The sequence below is a fragment of the Panthera onca genome, chromosome D4 (genome assembly GCF_046562875.1).
Source record: "Panthera onca isolate mPanOnc1 chromosome D4, mPanOnc1 haplotype 2, whole genome shotgun sequence".
Taxonomy (NCBI): Eukaryota; Metazoa; Chordata; class Mammalia; order Carnivora; family Felidae; genus Panthera; species Panthera onca.
In genome coordinates, this window is record NC_138351.1 from 94,027,456 (window position 1) to 94,044,747 (window position 17,292).

The following is a 17,292-nucleotide window of genomic DNA, read 5'->3' on the forward strand; positions in this document are numbered from 1 at the left end:
GTCTCACCGGTGACTGTCCTCCCTGGGACACTCCTGGGTCTGGGCCTCCCTGCAAACCACTGTCCAGCCTTCAGGCAAGGCTGGGGTCATGGGGGAGGGGACGGTGCTCGGGCAGGTGCTGGGCTTGGCTTTCCGGAAGGGAAAATACCTCCAGCGGGGTGTCTGCCACCTCCCCCACCAGGGACCCGGAGACCAGGCTACCGGGCTCCACCGGGGCCCCCCAGGAGCTGGGCACGGGCCCCCCGCCTCCTTGTTCTCCAGCTGGAGGGAGGCCTCCTGGGACTGTCACCTGTCAGACCTTACACCCCCACCCTGAGTCTCAGCCCCAGACCATTACAGACACTGGGCCCCCGGCCCCGGCTCCCCGGAGCCCCTTCTCTGGGCCTTGGTGCAGCCACGGCAGAAGGACCAGCTGCTTAGGGACAGGTCAGCACCAGGTAGATAAATGGTGACAGGCCTGGAACCCCAGGACAGGAGCGTGTGGCTGGGGCGGCATCCAAGGGGTCTCCCTGCCAGGTACCCAGCTTGAGGGCCTCGTGTCTTTGCAGGGAAAGCAGGGTAAGGAGCATTGTCATTACAGAAAGCCAGACACGCAAGGCCAAGGCCAGTGAGGCCGGGCCCTCAGGCACTGCTTCTGGACGCAGCAGGGACCCCTGGCCCGTGTTTCCTGCCTGGGCCCCCGCAGTCTGCATTTGGGGCCGGCTGTGTCCCGGAGAGACCCAGGGATGTCCGCGACGTAGGAAGCTGCACTGACCCTGCGTGGACGGAGCTGCCCTCATCTCCCCGCCTCCAGGGGAGCCGGGCCGGCTTCACCCTCCCGCCGGGAGAAGGGAGACGCTGGTCCCCGCGGCTGTGTGTCAGGCCTCTGGATGCAAAGCTGCCCAGTGACTTTGGGAGCCCGCAGGGTTGGCTGCAGGGCGTTCAGACAGCGGCTCCCTCCCGGCCAGCCGCGTCCAGCCAGGCCCGGAGGGAGGGGGCAGGAGCAGAGGGCGCCCCGGCTGGGCTCCCAGTGTCCGGCTGCCCCCATCTGTGGCCCGGGGCAAACCCCTGCCCGCCCTCACTCCTGCCCGGTCTCCAGCCAGCGGGGAGCTGGGGGGCCAGGAGATCCCCCCTGCGTGTGTCCCCACATCTGAAACCTGTCACCCTCACACCCCTGTCCCCCAACCTAAGGACCACCGAGGACCTGAGCTTTGTGGCGTCGGCCCCGCGGGAAGCCCCCACAGGACCTTTGGGCAGAGCCGCACCCCCACCCCTCCGCCCACACCCCCACGCCCCTTGGGCCGCCGCACCACCGCCGAGAACCAGGACGTCGGGTGCCCTCGCGTCCTCCCTGCCTGGCTTGGCCGCCCTCCCTGACCCCAGCCCACGCGAGGGGCCCCACACACAGTCAGCAGTGATTGCAGAAGCTCTTTATGTGGGGACAGGAGAGGGGTGGGGCAGGGAGGGGGGAGGGGAGGGCGGCAGGAGGGGCGGGGCGAGCCCAGGCCAGGTGGGCAGGGCTTCCTTCCATGTCCTGCAGGACAGAGGGTCCTGGTGGTGCCGCCCCGGGGCTGCAGTGGATCCGTTCCTCACGCCTCCGGCTCTGGAAGGGGGGTGTCAGTGAGGCCGGGGGTGGGGGGAAGGCCTGGGGGTGCTCTGTGGGGTGCAGGTGTGGGTTCACAGGGGGGCCGCTGCAGAGCCAGTCTGAGCAGAGGGGGAGGGTCCTTCTGCCATCTGCCCCCAACCAAAGCTCTGTGTGCACGAGGGGCTGGGCCACGGTGAGACCTCAAAAGTAGCCCCATTTCGTCCTCATCTGGCTGTGCTCCCAGCAGATCTGGGGGCCTCAGGCGGGCCACGGCACCTCTGGCTCCAGTATTAGTGAGCCGTGTGACAGAGGTCCTGGTGACAGGGCAGCAGAGGGGATGCGGGAGGAGGGGAAAGTGACAGCTTGTCCTGGATCAGGGTGGCCTGGCAGCTCTCTCTGGGTGGCCCGGGTGTGATCAGGCAGACCCTGGGCCCCTGGCCCCGACTTCCACATATGAAGCCAGTGGACAGAGAAAGAAAAGGAGTCCCTCAATGTCCCTGAGTGACACCTGGGGACAGATATCCGAGGCGACGAGCAGGCCCCAGAGGGGGCTGCCCACACCGGGTCCCTCCTGTCTGCAGGTTGGGGTGCCCCTGGGGTACCCGACATCCCATCGAATACAGGACTTTTCTCCAGGGGTCACTCACCCCAATCACCAGGGGGGGCGCAGCTCTCTGTGGAAACAAAGAAGGAGACCGAATGGGAAGGTGCCCCAGCCGAGGGCCCCGACCCCAGCACCGCTCACGCTCCGGCAACAAAGACCCAAGAGCGGGGCCCCTGGCGCCCCTGAGACACGTCACTGCACCGATGTCTCCCCCTAGGAGCGGTCCGGGTGGGGACCCAGGGGACACGGGCCGGGCCATCCTCTCACCCGTCTGGACGGGCTTGAAGACGCTCTCCTGCGGCAATCCTTTGCGCTGTGAGAATTTCTTAAATGCTTCCAGAACTTCCGGGGGGCCCCAGGACTTCTACCTGTGGAGAGGTGAGAGGGCGAGCCGAGGTGTCAGGGGCACAGCCCGGGAGCAGTCGGGGTGGGGGTGGCGGAAACATACCCATGAGTTCGGCTGTGCTGAGCCTCTGCCCCTGGAAACGCCCTTCGCTGTGAAACATGAGGTGGCCCTTCACGGGTGTCCCCTCGGGCGTCCCTCCACGTGCAGGTGGCTCACGCCCCACACCGCGAAAGGTCACAGGGTGGGGCACGTTGGCGGAGGCCCCCTGGGCTCCACCCCAGACCTGAGCCCCAGGAGTGGGGTCCCCAGCACCAGGGACCCAAGTCCCGAGCCTGCCCCCTCCTGGGCACAGGATTTGACCCAGGGCCGCGGGGGAGGGGGAAGGCCTGGAGGGCGTGAGGCACTGCCCCTCCCCCCCACGCCCCACAGGTTCTGTGTTCGCCGGGCACAGTGGTTTTCTCCAGGACAGACTCCACCGTGTGGCACCGGCCGCTGGTCTTGGAGGGCAGGAGTCAGGTGGGCAAGGGCTTGAAGTCCACTCCTGTTTGGGGGGACGCACCAGGCCTCTCCTCCTGCCCTGCCTGGGGCCCTTCTACCTCCAGAGTTAGGTGGCCGTTAGTGTCACCCCACGCGCACAGCAGGGCAGGAGGGCCCCGAGTGGGGACTAAGGCCACGGGAAGGAGAGGCCACTCGCTTGTGCGTCAAGGAGACGTCACGTAGCCGCTGCCCAGCACCGAGAACTGCACAGGGGTCACCTCGGCCACTGGGAAGCCCGCCTCCGACACGAGAGCGTTAAAGTACCACTTGCCCGAGGTCTGAAAGACGTGTGCCCTCTGCAGGCACTGCCGCACACGTGGCCAGCCCCCCCGACCGCAACACCCCCATAATTCCACCTACGGGCCCCAGCAGACACAACCAGCACCCGGCTGCTCGTCCCCCAGCCCGTCTGAGGCCGCCCAGCGGTCCCCTGCCCACCCCCCCCCCCCGGGGCTCCCAGTCCCTTCCAGATTCTAGCACGTTCCCTCAGCCACACCCTCATCTCCGAGGGTGCTGAGGACGAAATGGAGGTCCTTTTGGCCCTGACTCTCCCGCTTCTCTGACCATAGCCTGGGGAGGGTCACGGCTGCCAGACAAGCCTGTCTCTGGGGCTCAGGGAGGGCCGGGGTGTAGAGGCTGGGTCCCGGGGACTTGGCGCAGACCCCCTGTGACCCACCGCCAGCTGTCAGGGAGAGCCTATCATCTGGGATGACAGCTCATTAAGTCTTCAGGCCCCCGTGTTCTCCCGGGTCACCTATTCCCAGTGGCGGTGGGTCGCAGGGGGTCTGTGCTTCGGAGCAGGAGGTCCCTGAATGGGCGGGGACACACTGTCAGTATCGGAGCTTCCGGCGGGAAATGAGTGGGGCAGCTCTTCAGCCCCAGGCCCCCTCCCCACGGCTCACCTGGCTCCACCCGGGCCTGCCCGCGCCACCTCGGAGGTCCCCTGGACCTGCTGTTCCTGGACCCGCCACATTCCACCCTGGTTGTCCCATAAGGGCCCTGTTCTGGGCCTCAGGCTCAGCTTCAACGACGCCTCCTTGGGGAGGCCCCCAGACACGCTTTGGGAATGTCCCCTCCCTCCCCGCACATCATGTTCTTGCTTGATCTGCTGTAGGACGGTTGTTCGTTTCCTGGGTTCTCAGGAGCGACGGAAACGTGGTCACCAAGCCTGGGTGGGCAGAAGTCTGAGATCGAGGTGTGGCAGGGCTGAGCCCCCACCCCCACCCCGCCTCGTCCTGTCCCCCGAGGCTCTGGGGGTGGGGGGTGGTCCCTGCCGCCTCTCCCGGCTCCCGGACGCCCCAGCTGTGTGCCCTTCGTTCCGTGTCTTCTGTCCCCAATCCCCATCTTCTCTCCTCTGGACACCAGCCCTCGGTGCACAGCCCTCGGTCCAGGATGACCTCGTCTCACAGTCTGTAACATAATCAATCGCATCTGCAAAGACCCTGCGTCTGAATCAGCCCCCAAGCGGGCGTATCTTCTGGGGCCCCATCCAGCCCAGCACGTGCCCCCCTCTCCAGAATGACCCTGCACGCCTTCTCATTTGTTGCCACCTTCTCCTGGAAGAAGTAGGCTGCCTGAGAGCAGGGCCTCGGTTCCCCTGCTCACGGCCACCTGCCCAGAGTGGCCCTGCCCTCCCCCGGCAGCCTCAGCCTTGCCTGCTGCCCGCCGTCTCCGTTTCACACTGGCCGGGTAGGAGGCGCGGGCCCCAGAGCCCGCACCCAGCGGCCGAGCCCCCGCTTCCCTCTGAGTAAGGACCCCCGTGCTCTTTCCAGGACCACAGCAGGTCCTGGGCGGGAGCGTCTGTCCTGGGGCCCGGAGCTGGCCTCGGCAGGAGCCCAGGGCCGCAGCGGGTGTAGCGGACCCCACAGACGAGACCTTGTGCCTTTGTGCACGAGCCGCGCCTCCCCCACACGCCCTCAGTGACCCCTGGGTGATGGAACTGAACGTGTCACTTGTCATTCCCCCAGTAATTACCCCGGAAAGGTGCTCTTGAGCAGAGCGCTGCCTTCCAGGGGTGGGGAAGGGGCGGGCCCAGTGCCCTTTTAGACCCGAGACCAGGAGGCAGGTCCAGGCCTTGAGAAAGGCTTCCCTGTTCCCTGCTGTGCTGACCTTCTCCCAGGGGCGGGCCCTTCCAGGTCTCAGTGAAGACAGGGCTCCCCGGACCCCTTGACGCCCCAGCTCTGTGGAGACCCTGGTGCTGTCCATCCTGACAAGGAGCCGGGACACCGGGGCACCGGTGGGGGGTGCGGGGCGGCCTGTGTCCACAGCCCTGCTGAGGCTTGCAGACTCGGGGGTGCTGAGGGGCGCCGGCAGGCCACGGCAGGGTGTGGGCCCAGCCCTCAAGGCAGATAAGATGTCACCTGATGCCACGTTCCATTTGCAGGTGTCATGTGGGTGTGAGAAGGGACACACACGTCAACGGAGCAGAACAGAGGACCAGGCATGGGGCCACACCACAGGGCCTGTGTGCTGTTCGGGGCCACACCACAGGGCCTGTGTGCTGTTCGACAAAGGTGCTGAACAATGGAACATCCACAGGCAAACAAAGGAGCCTTGACGTCAGCCTCACGCCCTCCTTTACAAAAGCAGCTCAGTTGGGCCTCGTGCAATTTAGGAGAAATTTGCATGACTTGGAGTCAAGTGAATCGGTGCCAGAAGCATATCAGAAAGGCAGATTAGCGAACCGGAGGTCATGAAAATGCAAGATTTCTGCTCTGCAAATTCCACTGTCAAGAGAATTCTTTATTTTTTTTATTAAAAAAATTTTTTTTAATGTTTATTTATTTTTGAGAGAGACAGAGACAGAACGCGAGTGGGTTAGGGTCAGAGAGAGAGGGAGACACAGAATCGGAAACGGGCTCCAGGCTCTGAGCTGTCGGCACAGAGCCGGACGCAGGGCTCGAACTCACGGACCGTGAGATCATGACCCGAGCCGAAGTCGGAGGTTCAACCAACTGAGCCACCCAGGAGCCCCTCAAGAGAATTCTTTAAAATAAAGCTGCACCCTGGGAGAAATGTTTGCAGATTTCATAATCCCCCCCCAAAAACCCCAAGACACATGAGCACTCCAAGCCTCAACAGTAACAAAGTGAATGACCCAATAAAAATGAGCAAAACGCTGGAACAGACGCTTCCCCAAAGAGGACACCCAGGCGGCAAAGGGCCGTGGGAGCCAAGGTGAGGGTTGCCGGCCCTGAGGTGACAGCAACTCATACCGTCCGCAGCACGGGATGCCGAGTGGCGGAGAGGATGGCCGAGAGCAGGACCCTGGTCCACAGCTGCTCCGGGGAACAGCTCGGCGATTTCTCACGGATCGGAATACACCCTTAACCTTACGTACGACCCGGTGACCTCTCCCAGGTCTGCACGTGAAAGAGAAGAGAACGCAGAGTCACGCGTCTGCGGATGCTCATGGCAGCTCCAGCCGTAATTGCCAAGAACCAGACACGCCCCACAGGCCTTCACCTCGAGCGGCTCGAACAGACCCCGGGCCACCCGTGCGATGGACTGACACGATGAACTGAGTCAGGGGTGGACCAAGTGGACAGCTCTGTGGGTGGCAACGGCAGCCAGGCTCACGGGTGCCGTGCCGTGTGGTTCCGTTTCTGTGACGTCCTAGAAAAGGCAAAGCTCCTGGTGTGCAGGAGGGGTGAGTGGTTGCAGGGGTCGGGGACCCAGCAGGAGGGAGGTTTTGCGGGGAGTTTCAGGGGATAGAGCCGCTCTACGTCCTGAACTTGGCTACGCGGGTCTCCACGTGAGTTAATGTTCACAGAACCGTACTTAAAAATGCTACGAGTTGGGGTGGAGAACAAACACCCACCCGCCCCCGGCCCCGCCGGGGAGCGCGCTCCCTTACCGCTTTCTGGGCCAACACCCGAAGGCACAGCATTTCCAGCTGGTTTTCTTCCTCCAGCCCCTTGGGAGGTGGGTCCTCTGGAATCGGTTTTCCCAGGGTCTCCGCGTGTATGCTTGTGCTTGCCCAGAAGACAGGTGGGGCCACCTCGTGGGTAGAAGACGGGGCACCGGTGTGTCGGCACTGAGTGACACAGTCCCTCGGATGACTCTGCTGGCTCGTTGGGACACAGCCCCCGTCGGAAGCTAGGTTTCGAGAACCCAGCTTGACCGGAAATGTGGGACCGGCGGCCGTCTGGCTGCAGCTTTCAGAAAGGGGACGTCGAACTTTGGAGCTCTGGTTCCATGAGGGCCTTTGCCTCATGTTCATTCTCGAAGCGTCCGGGTGGAGGTGCAGGAAAACCGGACCCCCGTGCGACAGCGTGGGCTGCGGGATTGCGTCAGCAGCTGAATTCAGACCCTGCCGAGTCCTGTGCAAGGGGGGGCATGAAGAGGGGACGGGCCCTCGACCCCCAATTGGGACACCGATGAAGTCCAGTTAGCGTGAGGACCGCGGCCCTCCCTCCTGCCCCCTGGTCCTCCCTGAGCACGATCAGCCCCTCTGCCCTTGCCCGGGGGCACCCGACTTCCTGCCCTTGGAAACCCTCTGCCGAGGCGCCGTGCAGGAATGGACTGGAAGGGGTCACCCCGAGAGAGCTGCCTTCCGTGCTGAGTGGAGCGGAACTCATCGGTCTGCGTGCACGCGCCAGGGTCAGGACTTTGCGAGGCGGCTCGGGCAGCTGGGGGCAGCTTCAAAGCCCGGCTGGGAACTGCTTCGTGCTCTCGTTCGGAGAGGCTGAGACCCCAGAACTGCTCTGAGCGTGAAAGAGAGAAAGGGTCCTGTGTCTGTCACTCGGGGTGATCGGGAGACAGAGACCACACGGCCGTTTGAACAAAGCGTCACGTGAGGAATTAGTGACTGGTGGCAGGGCTCGGGCACTAACGGCAGCAAGAACCACACAGACATCAGAGAGGAGGCCCGGGACCCCGCCCGGGGCCGACTGCGCTGGAGGGGAGAGACATTCGTGGGGCTTGGGGCCGGCGGGCCAGGGTCCCCGTGGAATCCCTGTAAAGCCGCCAGTGGATGAACTCCACTGGGCATCCTGCTTACGGACCAAGCATCTCGAGACAGAAGAGGAGCGGGGAGAAGGCAGCCCCCCAAGCTGGGCACCCCCTCCCCCGCCCTCTGCCCACGGGCCCGGCGCTTAGACTCCACGCGGGAGGGGAGCCGGACAATCTGTGGGCCTTGTGGCCACAAGGGCTCCCGCTGCCGTCCTGCTTCCGGGTTCCCTTCTCTCTCCAGGCCACTTGCCTGCAGGGGCCAGCCCCACCCGTGTCTCTGGGGAGCCAAGCCCCTGGGTCTGAGCCCTTCCCACGCCTTGGTGACTATGGTTGTCTTGTCATGACGGTCCCCAGGCAGGGAGCCCTCAGCAGGGGAGCCGCCAGGGCACCCCCGGCCCGGACGCACCCCTTCCTGCTCTCCTGGGTGCGACAAGCCTGCCCGCTCACCGTGGTCAGGGTCAGCACTGCCACCAAGTAGCCTGGAGACGAGAAGATTGTACAGCCGCGGAGGCGTCCGAGGCCGTGACCCGGGGCCGAGTGTGTCTGAGTGTGGAAGGCAGGTATGGGGGCCGGCCGCGATGCTGGGGCCCCGCTCATCTTGCCCCGGGCCCGTCCTTCCTGGGCACAGAGGCTGGGCTCTCCCTGGGGCAGGAGCACACCCACAGCAGCCCAAGGCACAGCAGCACGGCCCCTCACTCAGGCTCTGGGTCAGCCCAGCCTGGGGGGGGGACGAGCTGCCAGTGAGGTGTGCGGGTCTGACGCCACGGGATCCCCGCCTGGGACACTCACGTTCTGTCCTCTCCTCGTGGTGACTGTGTACAAAGCCCATCAGATTTCCCAGACCGCGGGAACATCCACTCGCAGGGCAGAGCAAGGATTTGGGGACTCTGGCCGTTTCTCAGCTCACACGCACCATCTTCTCTTGGGATTATCAAGGGCAGTTCCTTTACCAAATGGTGGTACCCCCACCTCCCACCTGCCCGCCAGCTCAGGGAGCGTTATTCACTCTGGACGGAGCCCGGAGACCACTCTCCGAGGGCACCGAGAGGCGCGGAAGTCACAGCACTCGCTCCCCCTTCTCTCTGCTCTCTCTCAGCCCCGAGGAGCAGGTGCGGCGCTCACAGAAGCCCCGCCCTCCTCCTGGCTTGAAGAACCAGGGGACAGAGTCCTGGGCAATTCTGGCTGCTGGAAAGGGAAGGGAGAAATCCTCGAAGGAAGGCAGCCAGAGAGCAGGAGCCCCAAGTGCTGCACATGAACTGTCTGAATCTCAGGCTCACCCTACGACGGGCACGGGCAAGGCAGACTCCGTGCCGCCCAGCTAGGGCCGAAAGAAGAACCTGCCACCATGCAGGGGAGGCAGACTGTGCAGCTTGGGTTCAGACAGGGGAGGCGCCTGTTTGCAAGGGCAAAGTCCACACTCTTCCAGGGAGCTCCACCGAATCCAGAATTTGTACAATACGTTCCCCAAATCCAGGAGGCAACCCGAAATTACTCAGCAGACGAGGAAACGGGAAAATACAACCCATTCTGCTTTCTTTATTTATTTTGAGGGAGAGATTGAGAGAACACAAGCGTGTGAGAGTGGGGGAGGGGCAGGGAGAGGGGGAGACAGAGTCCCAGTCGGTCTCCGCACCGTCGGCCCAGAGCCCAACGCGGGGCTCGGTCCCACGAACCGCAAGATCAGGACCTGAGCCAAGATCAAGCGTCAGACGCGTAACCGACTGAGCCACCGGGCGCCCCAAATACAACCCATTCTAAAGAGAAAGGCTCGAGGTACACGGGGCTTGCGGACCAGGAGGCTGAGGCCGTGTTCTAAGGACACGTAAGGCTGCAGGGGAAAGCGTGCTGCTGACCCACGCAAACACAGGCGAGCCCGGCGGGAGACGGGAGCCCCTAACACTAAACGTTCCAATAGCTGACGTGGAAACGCACTGGCCAAGGCCGACGGAAGGACACAGGAGCCGCGGAGAACTTGAGTCCGCGTCAGGAGGAATAAGGCAACCCTGGGAGTAGAGACAAAAAAATATGGAAAACCAGAACAGTCTCGGGAGGCCAGTGTCCAGAGCGAGCGTAATCGCCTTCCAGGAGGGGTGGGGCGGGCCGGGCTGAGAGTCGGTAGAAGAAACAATACTTAGAAAGTGCCCAGATTTTCTTAAAAGCCATGAGGGATGGATACAAAAGGTCAGGGACCCCCAAGGGAGGGACACTGGGAAGCCTCAAACCCACATGCGATATCTGAGATGCGGGCTAAGGTGACATCGGGAAGGCCGTGGCGTTTTACCGGGAAGCCCCCAGGGCCGGAAGACGTGGGCCGATGTCTGTAAAGTGTTGAAGGAAGGAGCCCACCCAGAATCCCGTCTGCTGGAAATACCCTTCCTGAACAAAAGCAAAACTGTAGTCGCTGAGGATTGGGGGTGACAGAGCGGCCAGCAGGGCAGGGACTGCCTGGGGGGGGAGTCAGCGTCACGGCGGTGGGGGAGGGGGGAGTCAAGGGGAAACCTGCTGTCCCCTCCCAACCCCCTGTGACATCCCACCATTTGGGTGAGACACGCAGGTCAACGGGCACCTACGGGGATCCGGGGACAACGGGGCTGTCTGGGGACAAGGTTTCCACTGTTCAGGTAAGACGCCAGCTGCGAGCAGGTGCCCAAGGTCATGTGTCTTGCAGCCCCAGGCAACCCCGTTCACAAGCTGAGAGGCCCACAGGGGGTGGAAACGCAACCAGAACGGGGATGGTGTTCGGGGCCCCTGTGGATGCCCGGGCCCCTCGGAAGCCCTGAGACCGGCCGCTGGTTTTCTTCTTTCTTCACCACCAGTCTGAGGGACACCCCCTCTTCCAAAATGCCCCTCCCCACGTGACACGGTGCCCAGGACAGAGCTTGGAGGTCTTGCTGAGACTCTGGCCGTGCTGAGGACGGCTCTGGTCTGATCCCAGGCAGAGGAAGGTCCCGTGCAGGCGACACCGTGTGCTGTGGGCCGAGGTCCTTATGCCTGGGGCCTGGGCAGAGGCGCTGACCAGCCCGTCAGCTGGGCCAGTCTGAGGGCGCAGGCCTGGGACCACCTCCAGGAGCCTGGTGGCCGTCCCTCCAAGCCAGAGCCTTGGCCAGGAGCTGCGTCAGCAGCACGTCCTCTGTCCCCATGGGGGGGGGGGGGGTGGTCCCCAGGGACACACAGTGTCCTAAATTGATGTCTTCCCCAAACACCCCAGGGACAAGGAACTGGTCCCCATGGTGTGTCTGGTGTTGCCCAGGAAGCAGGAGGAAGCGGAGGGACTGAGACCCGCGAGGAGCCACGGAAACAACGCGAGCGGTGCCCTGAGGGGTGCCCTGAGGGACAGAGGGCTGGACAGTCGGGACACCGCATACCCCCAGATGGCCCTCGGGGCTCCGAGCCGGCTCCCGAGGCCCCACGGGTACGGTAAAGCAGAGAAACTGCCCGAGACCCCTGTGCGCCTGCCACACGTGACCTGGCAGCTGGGCTGCTGGGTCTGGAGCTGGGCGTCGAGAGCAGCGGCTACAAGGAGGCCCTCGGACGGCGTGCACACCCCGGGGCCCCCAGTGCTGCCAGCGCCCGTCCGCAGGAAGCCCCGGCAGCCGGCTTGGCCCACCCGACGTGCAGCACGCGAGTGGCCCTGCAGCTCCAGCCCTGGTTCCCGGCCCCAGGCAAAGCCCCTGCCTGGCCCCGCTGGCCGTCCTCTGTGTTCAGAGCTGAGTAGCCACTGCCCTTCTCATGTCCGAGTGTCGCTGTGTCTCATTCTGTGGTGTGGTGTCCTCAGAGAATCTTCAAATCTTATAAAGCACCGGGAGCCCTGAAGGTGTCTGAGTCCGTACTTCTGCTCCGGGGACCTGACAAGCTTCCAGGCCCCAGGGGACCGTGGGAGGTCAGGTGTGGCAGCCTAAGAAGCGGGGGCTGGCCCGCTGGCCCCGACGAGGTTCAGGCCCGAGCCGCACCCCTGCTCTGAGCTGCTGTCCCCCCGGCCCCCGCTGCCCCGTGCAGGCTGCCCGGATACAGGACCAATGCCCACCTGGGGCAGACCCTCCCCTTTGTTCCGAGCCTGACGAGTCTCACTCATGCAGCCCCGTGGACCAGGACCTCCCCCACCCCCAACCTCAGGACCACCCAGGACCTGAGCTTTGTGGCGTCGGCCCCGCGGGAAGCCCCCACAGGACCTTTGGGCAGAGCCGCACCCCCACCCCTCCGCCCACACCCCCACGCCCCTTGGGCCGCCGCACCACCGCCGAGAACCAGGACGTCGGGTGCCCTCGCGTCCTCCCTGCCTGGCTTGGCCGCCCTCCCTGACCCCAGCCCACGCGAGGGGCCCCACACACAGGCACAGTCAGCAGTGATTGCAGAAGCTCTTTATGTGGGGACAGGAGAGGGGTGGGGCAGGGAGGCGGGGGAGGGGAGGGTGGCAGGAGGGGCGGGGCGAGCCCAGGCCCGGTGGGCAGGGCTTCCTTCCATGTCCTGCAGGACAGAGGGTCCTGGTGGTGCCGCCCCGGGGCTGCAGTGGATCCGTTCCTCACACCTCCAGCTCTGGAAGGAGGGGGTGTCAGTGAGGCCGGGGGGGGGGGGGACGGCCTGGGGGGAGGCACTGTGGGGTGCAGGTGTGGGCCCATGGCGGGGGCCTCTGTGGGGTACGGGTGCAGGTTGGGGGGGGCCACTGTAGGGTACAAGTGTGGGCCCACGGGGGGCTCCAGCCATTGGGCCTGAACAATCAGAAGGGGCAGCTTCCCAGGGGCTGTCCCCTTGGGGCTGTCCCCAAGGCTCCCAGGCCAGGTGTGAACATGTGACAAGCCAGCTCCAGTCCAAGGATGGGGGAGAGCAAAGGAGGAACCGGGAAGACGTCTGGATCCTGACTCTGCCAGCACCTGGGCAGGTGACTAGGGACTAGGCAAGTCCCTAAAACTCCAGTGAGAGACCCAGGAAAGCTGAAGTATCCGGCACATGGCTGCCATATCTCTGAACCTTTTAAGCAAGTCATTGGGTAAACAGAGTCACCATGACTGTTCAGGGGCGAGGAGGGATTTCGCACCTGCTGGCCAGCGCACGGGCATGTCGGGAGGTATGTCTCCTGCCCGCTCTCCGTAAAGGACTTCCTAAGTGCCCAGGGGCTCACCCGATGAGACCGAATGTGCAGGCGACGCCCACGTGCCAGGATGACTCCAGGGGCAGGGAGTCCCCTTGCCTGGCCTGGGAGGGGGGATCCAGGGTGGGGGGCAGACCAGATGGCCTCTTGAAATCCCCCCAGCAACAAGGTGGTTTTCGCAGGTGTCCTCTGCAGCCGCTCACTTACCCTGATCTGTCCCGGGAGGGCAGGTGTCTGTGGACAGAAGAAAACATACGTGATTCAGAAGATGGCAGGGAGTCGGTCAGCGCCCAGGCCCCTCACGGCCAAGGTTTCGGACCACCCCGGAGAGAGCCAAGCCAAAACGAGACACAGTGTGTCCCCATCCACCGTGCGGGCGAGTGGGCAGCACCGGGCAAAGCCGCCCTTCCTACCGCTTTGTTTGGGAAAGAAGATCTCCTGGTTGAATCCTTTGTCTCTTAAGAACTCCTGAAAATTCTCCAAGGCCTCCTCGTTGCTCTCGGGATCTCTTCCTGTGGGTGAAACCAGGAGATCCGAGGGTGAGGGGCCCCACTCGGAGCCGCTGCCGTGTCTACCCCAGCCTGGGCGGAGGAAGGCCCCACACCCACGTGGGGCCTGGACCGGAGGGCCCTCGGCCGGGGTGGGGGGGGGGGTGGAGAGTGTGGCTGAAAAGGCAGAGCCGGGATGCTGTGGCCTCCTAGCGGCAGACCCGGGAGGAAGCACACTCTTCACAAACACCCTGGGGATCCCCCCCCGCCCCGGCCGCTGGACCCTCCCGCCACAGAGGAAATGCACGGCCTCTCTGGTCCTGGGGCCCAGGCCGTCCGCCAGGAGACCCTCTCGGGGCCTCTTGTAACCGGGCAGGGGTGGTGCCGACCTCCCGATGCCTCCTTGAGCCACCTGTCCAGGAATGAAGGCTGGCAGCTGGCCTTTCCTTCCCGGGCAGGCCCCCTTGCGCACAGAGCTCTTCTCCCTCCCGCCCCAGAGACACCCCGCCCCCCACCGGAAGCGGAGCTGTCCCCATGCACAGCGGGGCCTGCCCCGTGACATTTGTGACATTCGAGTCCCTGTGCTCTGGGTTTCCACTGCAGAGACCCAGGCTGGGACCCAGAAGCCCAACCTCTGGGGATGGGGATAAATGCTTCCCTTCCGGAAAAGCAGCCCGAAGGCAGCGGCTCCTCCCAGGAGAAGGAAGGGGAAGGTGGGCAGCGCCTGGATGTGTGAGCCTCACCCACAAGCTTTGCCATTCGGACCTGCTTCCCCTGGATCTCGCCCTCACAGTAGAGAATGTAGTGGTCCTTCACCTCTGTCGGCTTGATGTACACGACACGCTTACCCCCGTCTGCGGGAGGACAGTGCACACGTCGGGGAGAAGCCACGTGGCTCTCCGGAAAGAAGCGCTCACCCGGGTCCAGCTTAGCAGACCCCCCGGCCTCCACGCGCTCCGGGCTCCCCCCCAGGTCCCTCCCCACTGGCCCGAGCCCCTGCACACCGGGTCACGGAGAAGTCTCGGGCTGTGGGGCTGGAAGAGGTTGGGGCGTGGGGAGCTCAGCCCTTACCCCTGACGTGGGCACAGCCATAATGGGAACGTTCTGGACAGGCCAGTCCCCCCGGGGACAGATCTGTCACACCCAGTGCTTGGGGGCTGGTGTTCATATCTGTGAGGCACACTGACTGATGAGAGGAGATGGCAGGCATTTAAGGGTCAGATAGGAGCGGGGCTTCTCAGGCCGGGAGTCCCCATTGGAATCATGTCACTGCCCCGTCTCCCGGGGCCGGGGGGGGCGGGGGGGGGCGCGCACTGCCCGGTGGAGGCTCCAGGACTCACAGGCCATGTATTTGTTGGGCTCAGAGGTTTTCTCCAGGATCAGTTCCACCTCCTTGCACTGACCATTTATCCTGGAACACAGAAGCCACGTGGGGGGCTGCGGTGGGTGTGGCCTCTCGCCAGGGCCCCGTGATGCCCCGGGTCTGAGGCCGGCCCACTGGGCAGCTGCCATCTCCCACCCCAAGTCTTGGCCGGGCCCCCAGTGCCACGTGGGGCAGCTCCCTGGGGCTCTCCCAGGGGAGGGGATGTGGGTGTCTCACCCCTAATCAGCCAGCGCTGCCCCTCAAAGCCCACGGGGTCCCGTCTGGGGCTTCTCTCCCCTCCCCGGTGCCCCCCCCGCAGTGAGGCACTTCCCACGGCAGGGTCCCCCCAAAGCTGCCCCGTGCTGAGCGTGAGGAAGACAACAGTGTGGCCTGTGCCCGCCGCACCCAGATGCTGGCCTCGCGGTGCGTGTGCACGTAGGGGGCTGCTGAGGGAGGTCACGGGCCACCACAGCTGACACTCACAGCAAGGTGGTCTCAGCTTTCAGGTTGCCCCCCTCCAGAACCGTGAGGATCATGGGAGTCACCAACTCCGGCTTCTTCTGGGATGTCTCTCGGTCTGTGATCATGGCCTTCAGGTACCATTTTCCTGACATCTGCAGAAGGTGCCCTCTCTTCAGGACACAGGCCAACCACCCCCCCAGGGCCCCCCTCCCCCTCTGCGGGCCCAGGCCCTCCCGACCCCCGGGACTGGAGGCACACCGCAATTCCGAGCCCGCCACCCTCCCCAGCCGGCGCCCAGCACCCGGGTGCCAGCTGCCAGCCTCCACAGGTGCCCTCCACCCTGGGGGTCCTCTGGTACAGACCCCTTTTGCTCTGTCTGACCACTGCCTCAGGGGCAGGGGTCAGTGCCTGGGCCTGAAACGTCTCACGCCTCCCTGCGCCCCCTCCAGCCCACCCTGCCCCGTCCGAGCCTCACGGCCGTCATGTCCTCGCCCGAGGCCGGGGGATCCTGGGCCTGGAGGACGGTGATGAGGCCGAGGCCGACGGCCAGGAGCAGGGCCTTCATGTCTAGGGGTACGTGCTCACGGCTGCCGACAGGTGCTCACTGGGGCTCCGAAAGGCTGCCCCGGCCCTTCGCACAGCCACACTTTATACTCTTCGGCCCGGGTCCCCCGGGAGGCTTGGCACGGACAGTCTACCGCTCCCAGCCATCAACCGTGGCCAATTCTGCAGTGAAGCGGATAAAACATCGTTATTGTAGGACTGAACAACTCTGGGTGACCGCCATGGACCCGTCAGGTCTGTGCCACGGGCCAGAGACACAGTAGCAGATGCTATCGGGAAGGGAAGCGAGCCCGGCTGGCGTGCCGGCCGCCAGAGAGAGGACGCAGGCTTGGTCTCGCAGACCCTCCTGTATCCCGGGCAGGCTACCCGACCCCAGATTCAGCATCGAGAAGGAAGTATCCGGCGTGTGGGAACGACTCAAAGGGGTCGTCCACCCTCCTGGCAAGACGTGTGCGTGGACGCCTTGCGCGGAGCGGTGACAGACGAGACGCGGAAGGGGAGGACCACGACGGGCAGGCGGAAATGGGGATGTGTGTGATGTGCACACGCACACGCGCAAACGTGACATCGGGAGCCCGGAGAACGCAGAGGCGGCCCGCGAGGCCGCCGGGGACACACCGCCTCTGGTCTGGCCACGTCACATCCGACTCCCCCCGCGTCACAGGAGAGCAGGACAGACCAGACACACTTTCAGGCGAAAAGCGTTAGTAGGGACGCAAGGGGAACCAGCACAAAAACAGCTGAAGGAGCAGTCGACCGAGAAGGCACGACCGTCGCGACCTTGAGGACAGGCTGGGTCAAAACCCAAAAGGCCAAGCAGCTGCAGGAACCGCGGTCACACGGGAGTCGTCACACCCTTCCGCTGGAGCAGAGGCACGCAGGGGTGAGAGGCTGTGCGCGCGAAGCAGATTCCAGAGCAAGACGATAGAGGCCTGTCTCACGGCCGAAGAATCTCGCTCCGGAAGAGCCGCAAAGTGTCCACGTGCGGGTAATGCAGCAAATTTCAAGAAGCAATACAAAGAGCGTGCCCTTTGTGGCCGCAAAGCCGCGAGGGCCCGCGGTGAACAGAGTGGCAGAGAGAGAAAATCCACACTTCAGAACCAAACAGCTCGTGGTTTGAGAGGAAATCACAAGAAAAGTATAGTGTATTTAGAAAGACTATAAACAGGTTGGGTGTCGAATCGTGTCCTGTGCTGTGGCCCCCACATTCTTCTGCTGAACCCCTAGCCCCTCCATGATGCCGTCAGGAGGTGGGGCCCCTGGGGCGAGTGGGTCCTTGAGGGTGGGGTCCCCAGATATAGGATCGGTGCCCTTGCGGAGAGACC

General features: G+C 64.3%; 1 protein-coding gene across 2 annotated transcripts; it reads right to left on the reverse strand.

Moving 5' to 3' along the window:
- Positions 1 to 1,453: 1,453 nt before the first annotated feature.
- On the reverse strand, positions 1,454 to 16,086 carry LOC145713091 (major allergen Can f 1-like). Of its 2 annotated transcripts, none has more exons than XM_081791076.1 (7): positions 15,879 to 16,086; positions 15,425 to 15,555; positions 14,919 to 14,989; positions 14,322 to 14,432; positions 13,504 to 13,602; positions 13,298 to 13,324; positions 1,454 to 1,582 (listed from the first exon to the last, which is right to left on the reverse strand). In XM_081791076.1, exons 1-7 carry the CDS (start codon positions 15,966 to 15,968, stop codon positions 1,569 to 1,571), a joined length of 543 nt encoding a protein of 180 aa, XP_081647202.1. In that variant the 5' UTR covers positions 15,969 to 16,086; the 3' UTR covers positions 1,454 to 1,568. The 2 variants fall into 2 exon arrangements, with proteins under 2 accessions (XP_081647202.1, XP_081647201.1); XM_081791075.1 differs by lacking the exon at positions 1,454 to 1,582 and adding an exon at positions 12,368 to 12,537.
- Between the last annotated feature and the right edge of the window lie 1,206 nt (positions 16,087 to 17,292).

Bases quoted from the DNA above. Each gene is read 5' to 3' on its own strand.
- LOC145713091 (XM_081791076.1), bottom strand. From the start codon at position 15,968: ATGAAGGCCCTGCTCCTGGCCGTCGGCCTCGGCCTCATCACCGTCCTC. The intron at 15,556-15,878 runs GTGAGGCTCGGA...CACCTTCTGCAG, and splicing joins CGGGCGAGGACATGACGGCC to ATGTCAGGAAAATGGTACCT. The intron at 14,990-15,424 runs GTGAGTGTCAGC...TCTGTGTTCCAG, and splicing joins AAAGCTGAGACCACCTTGCT to GATAAATGGTCAGTGCAAGG.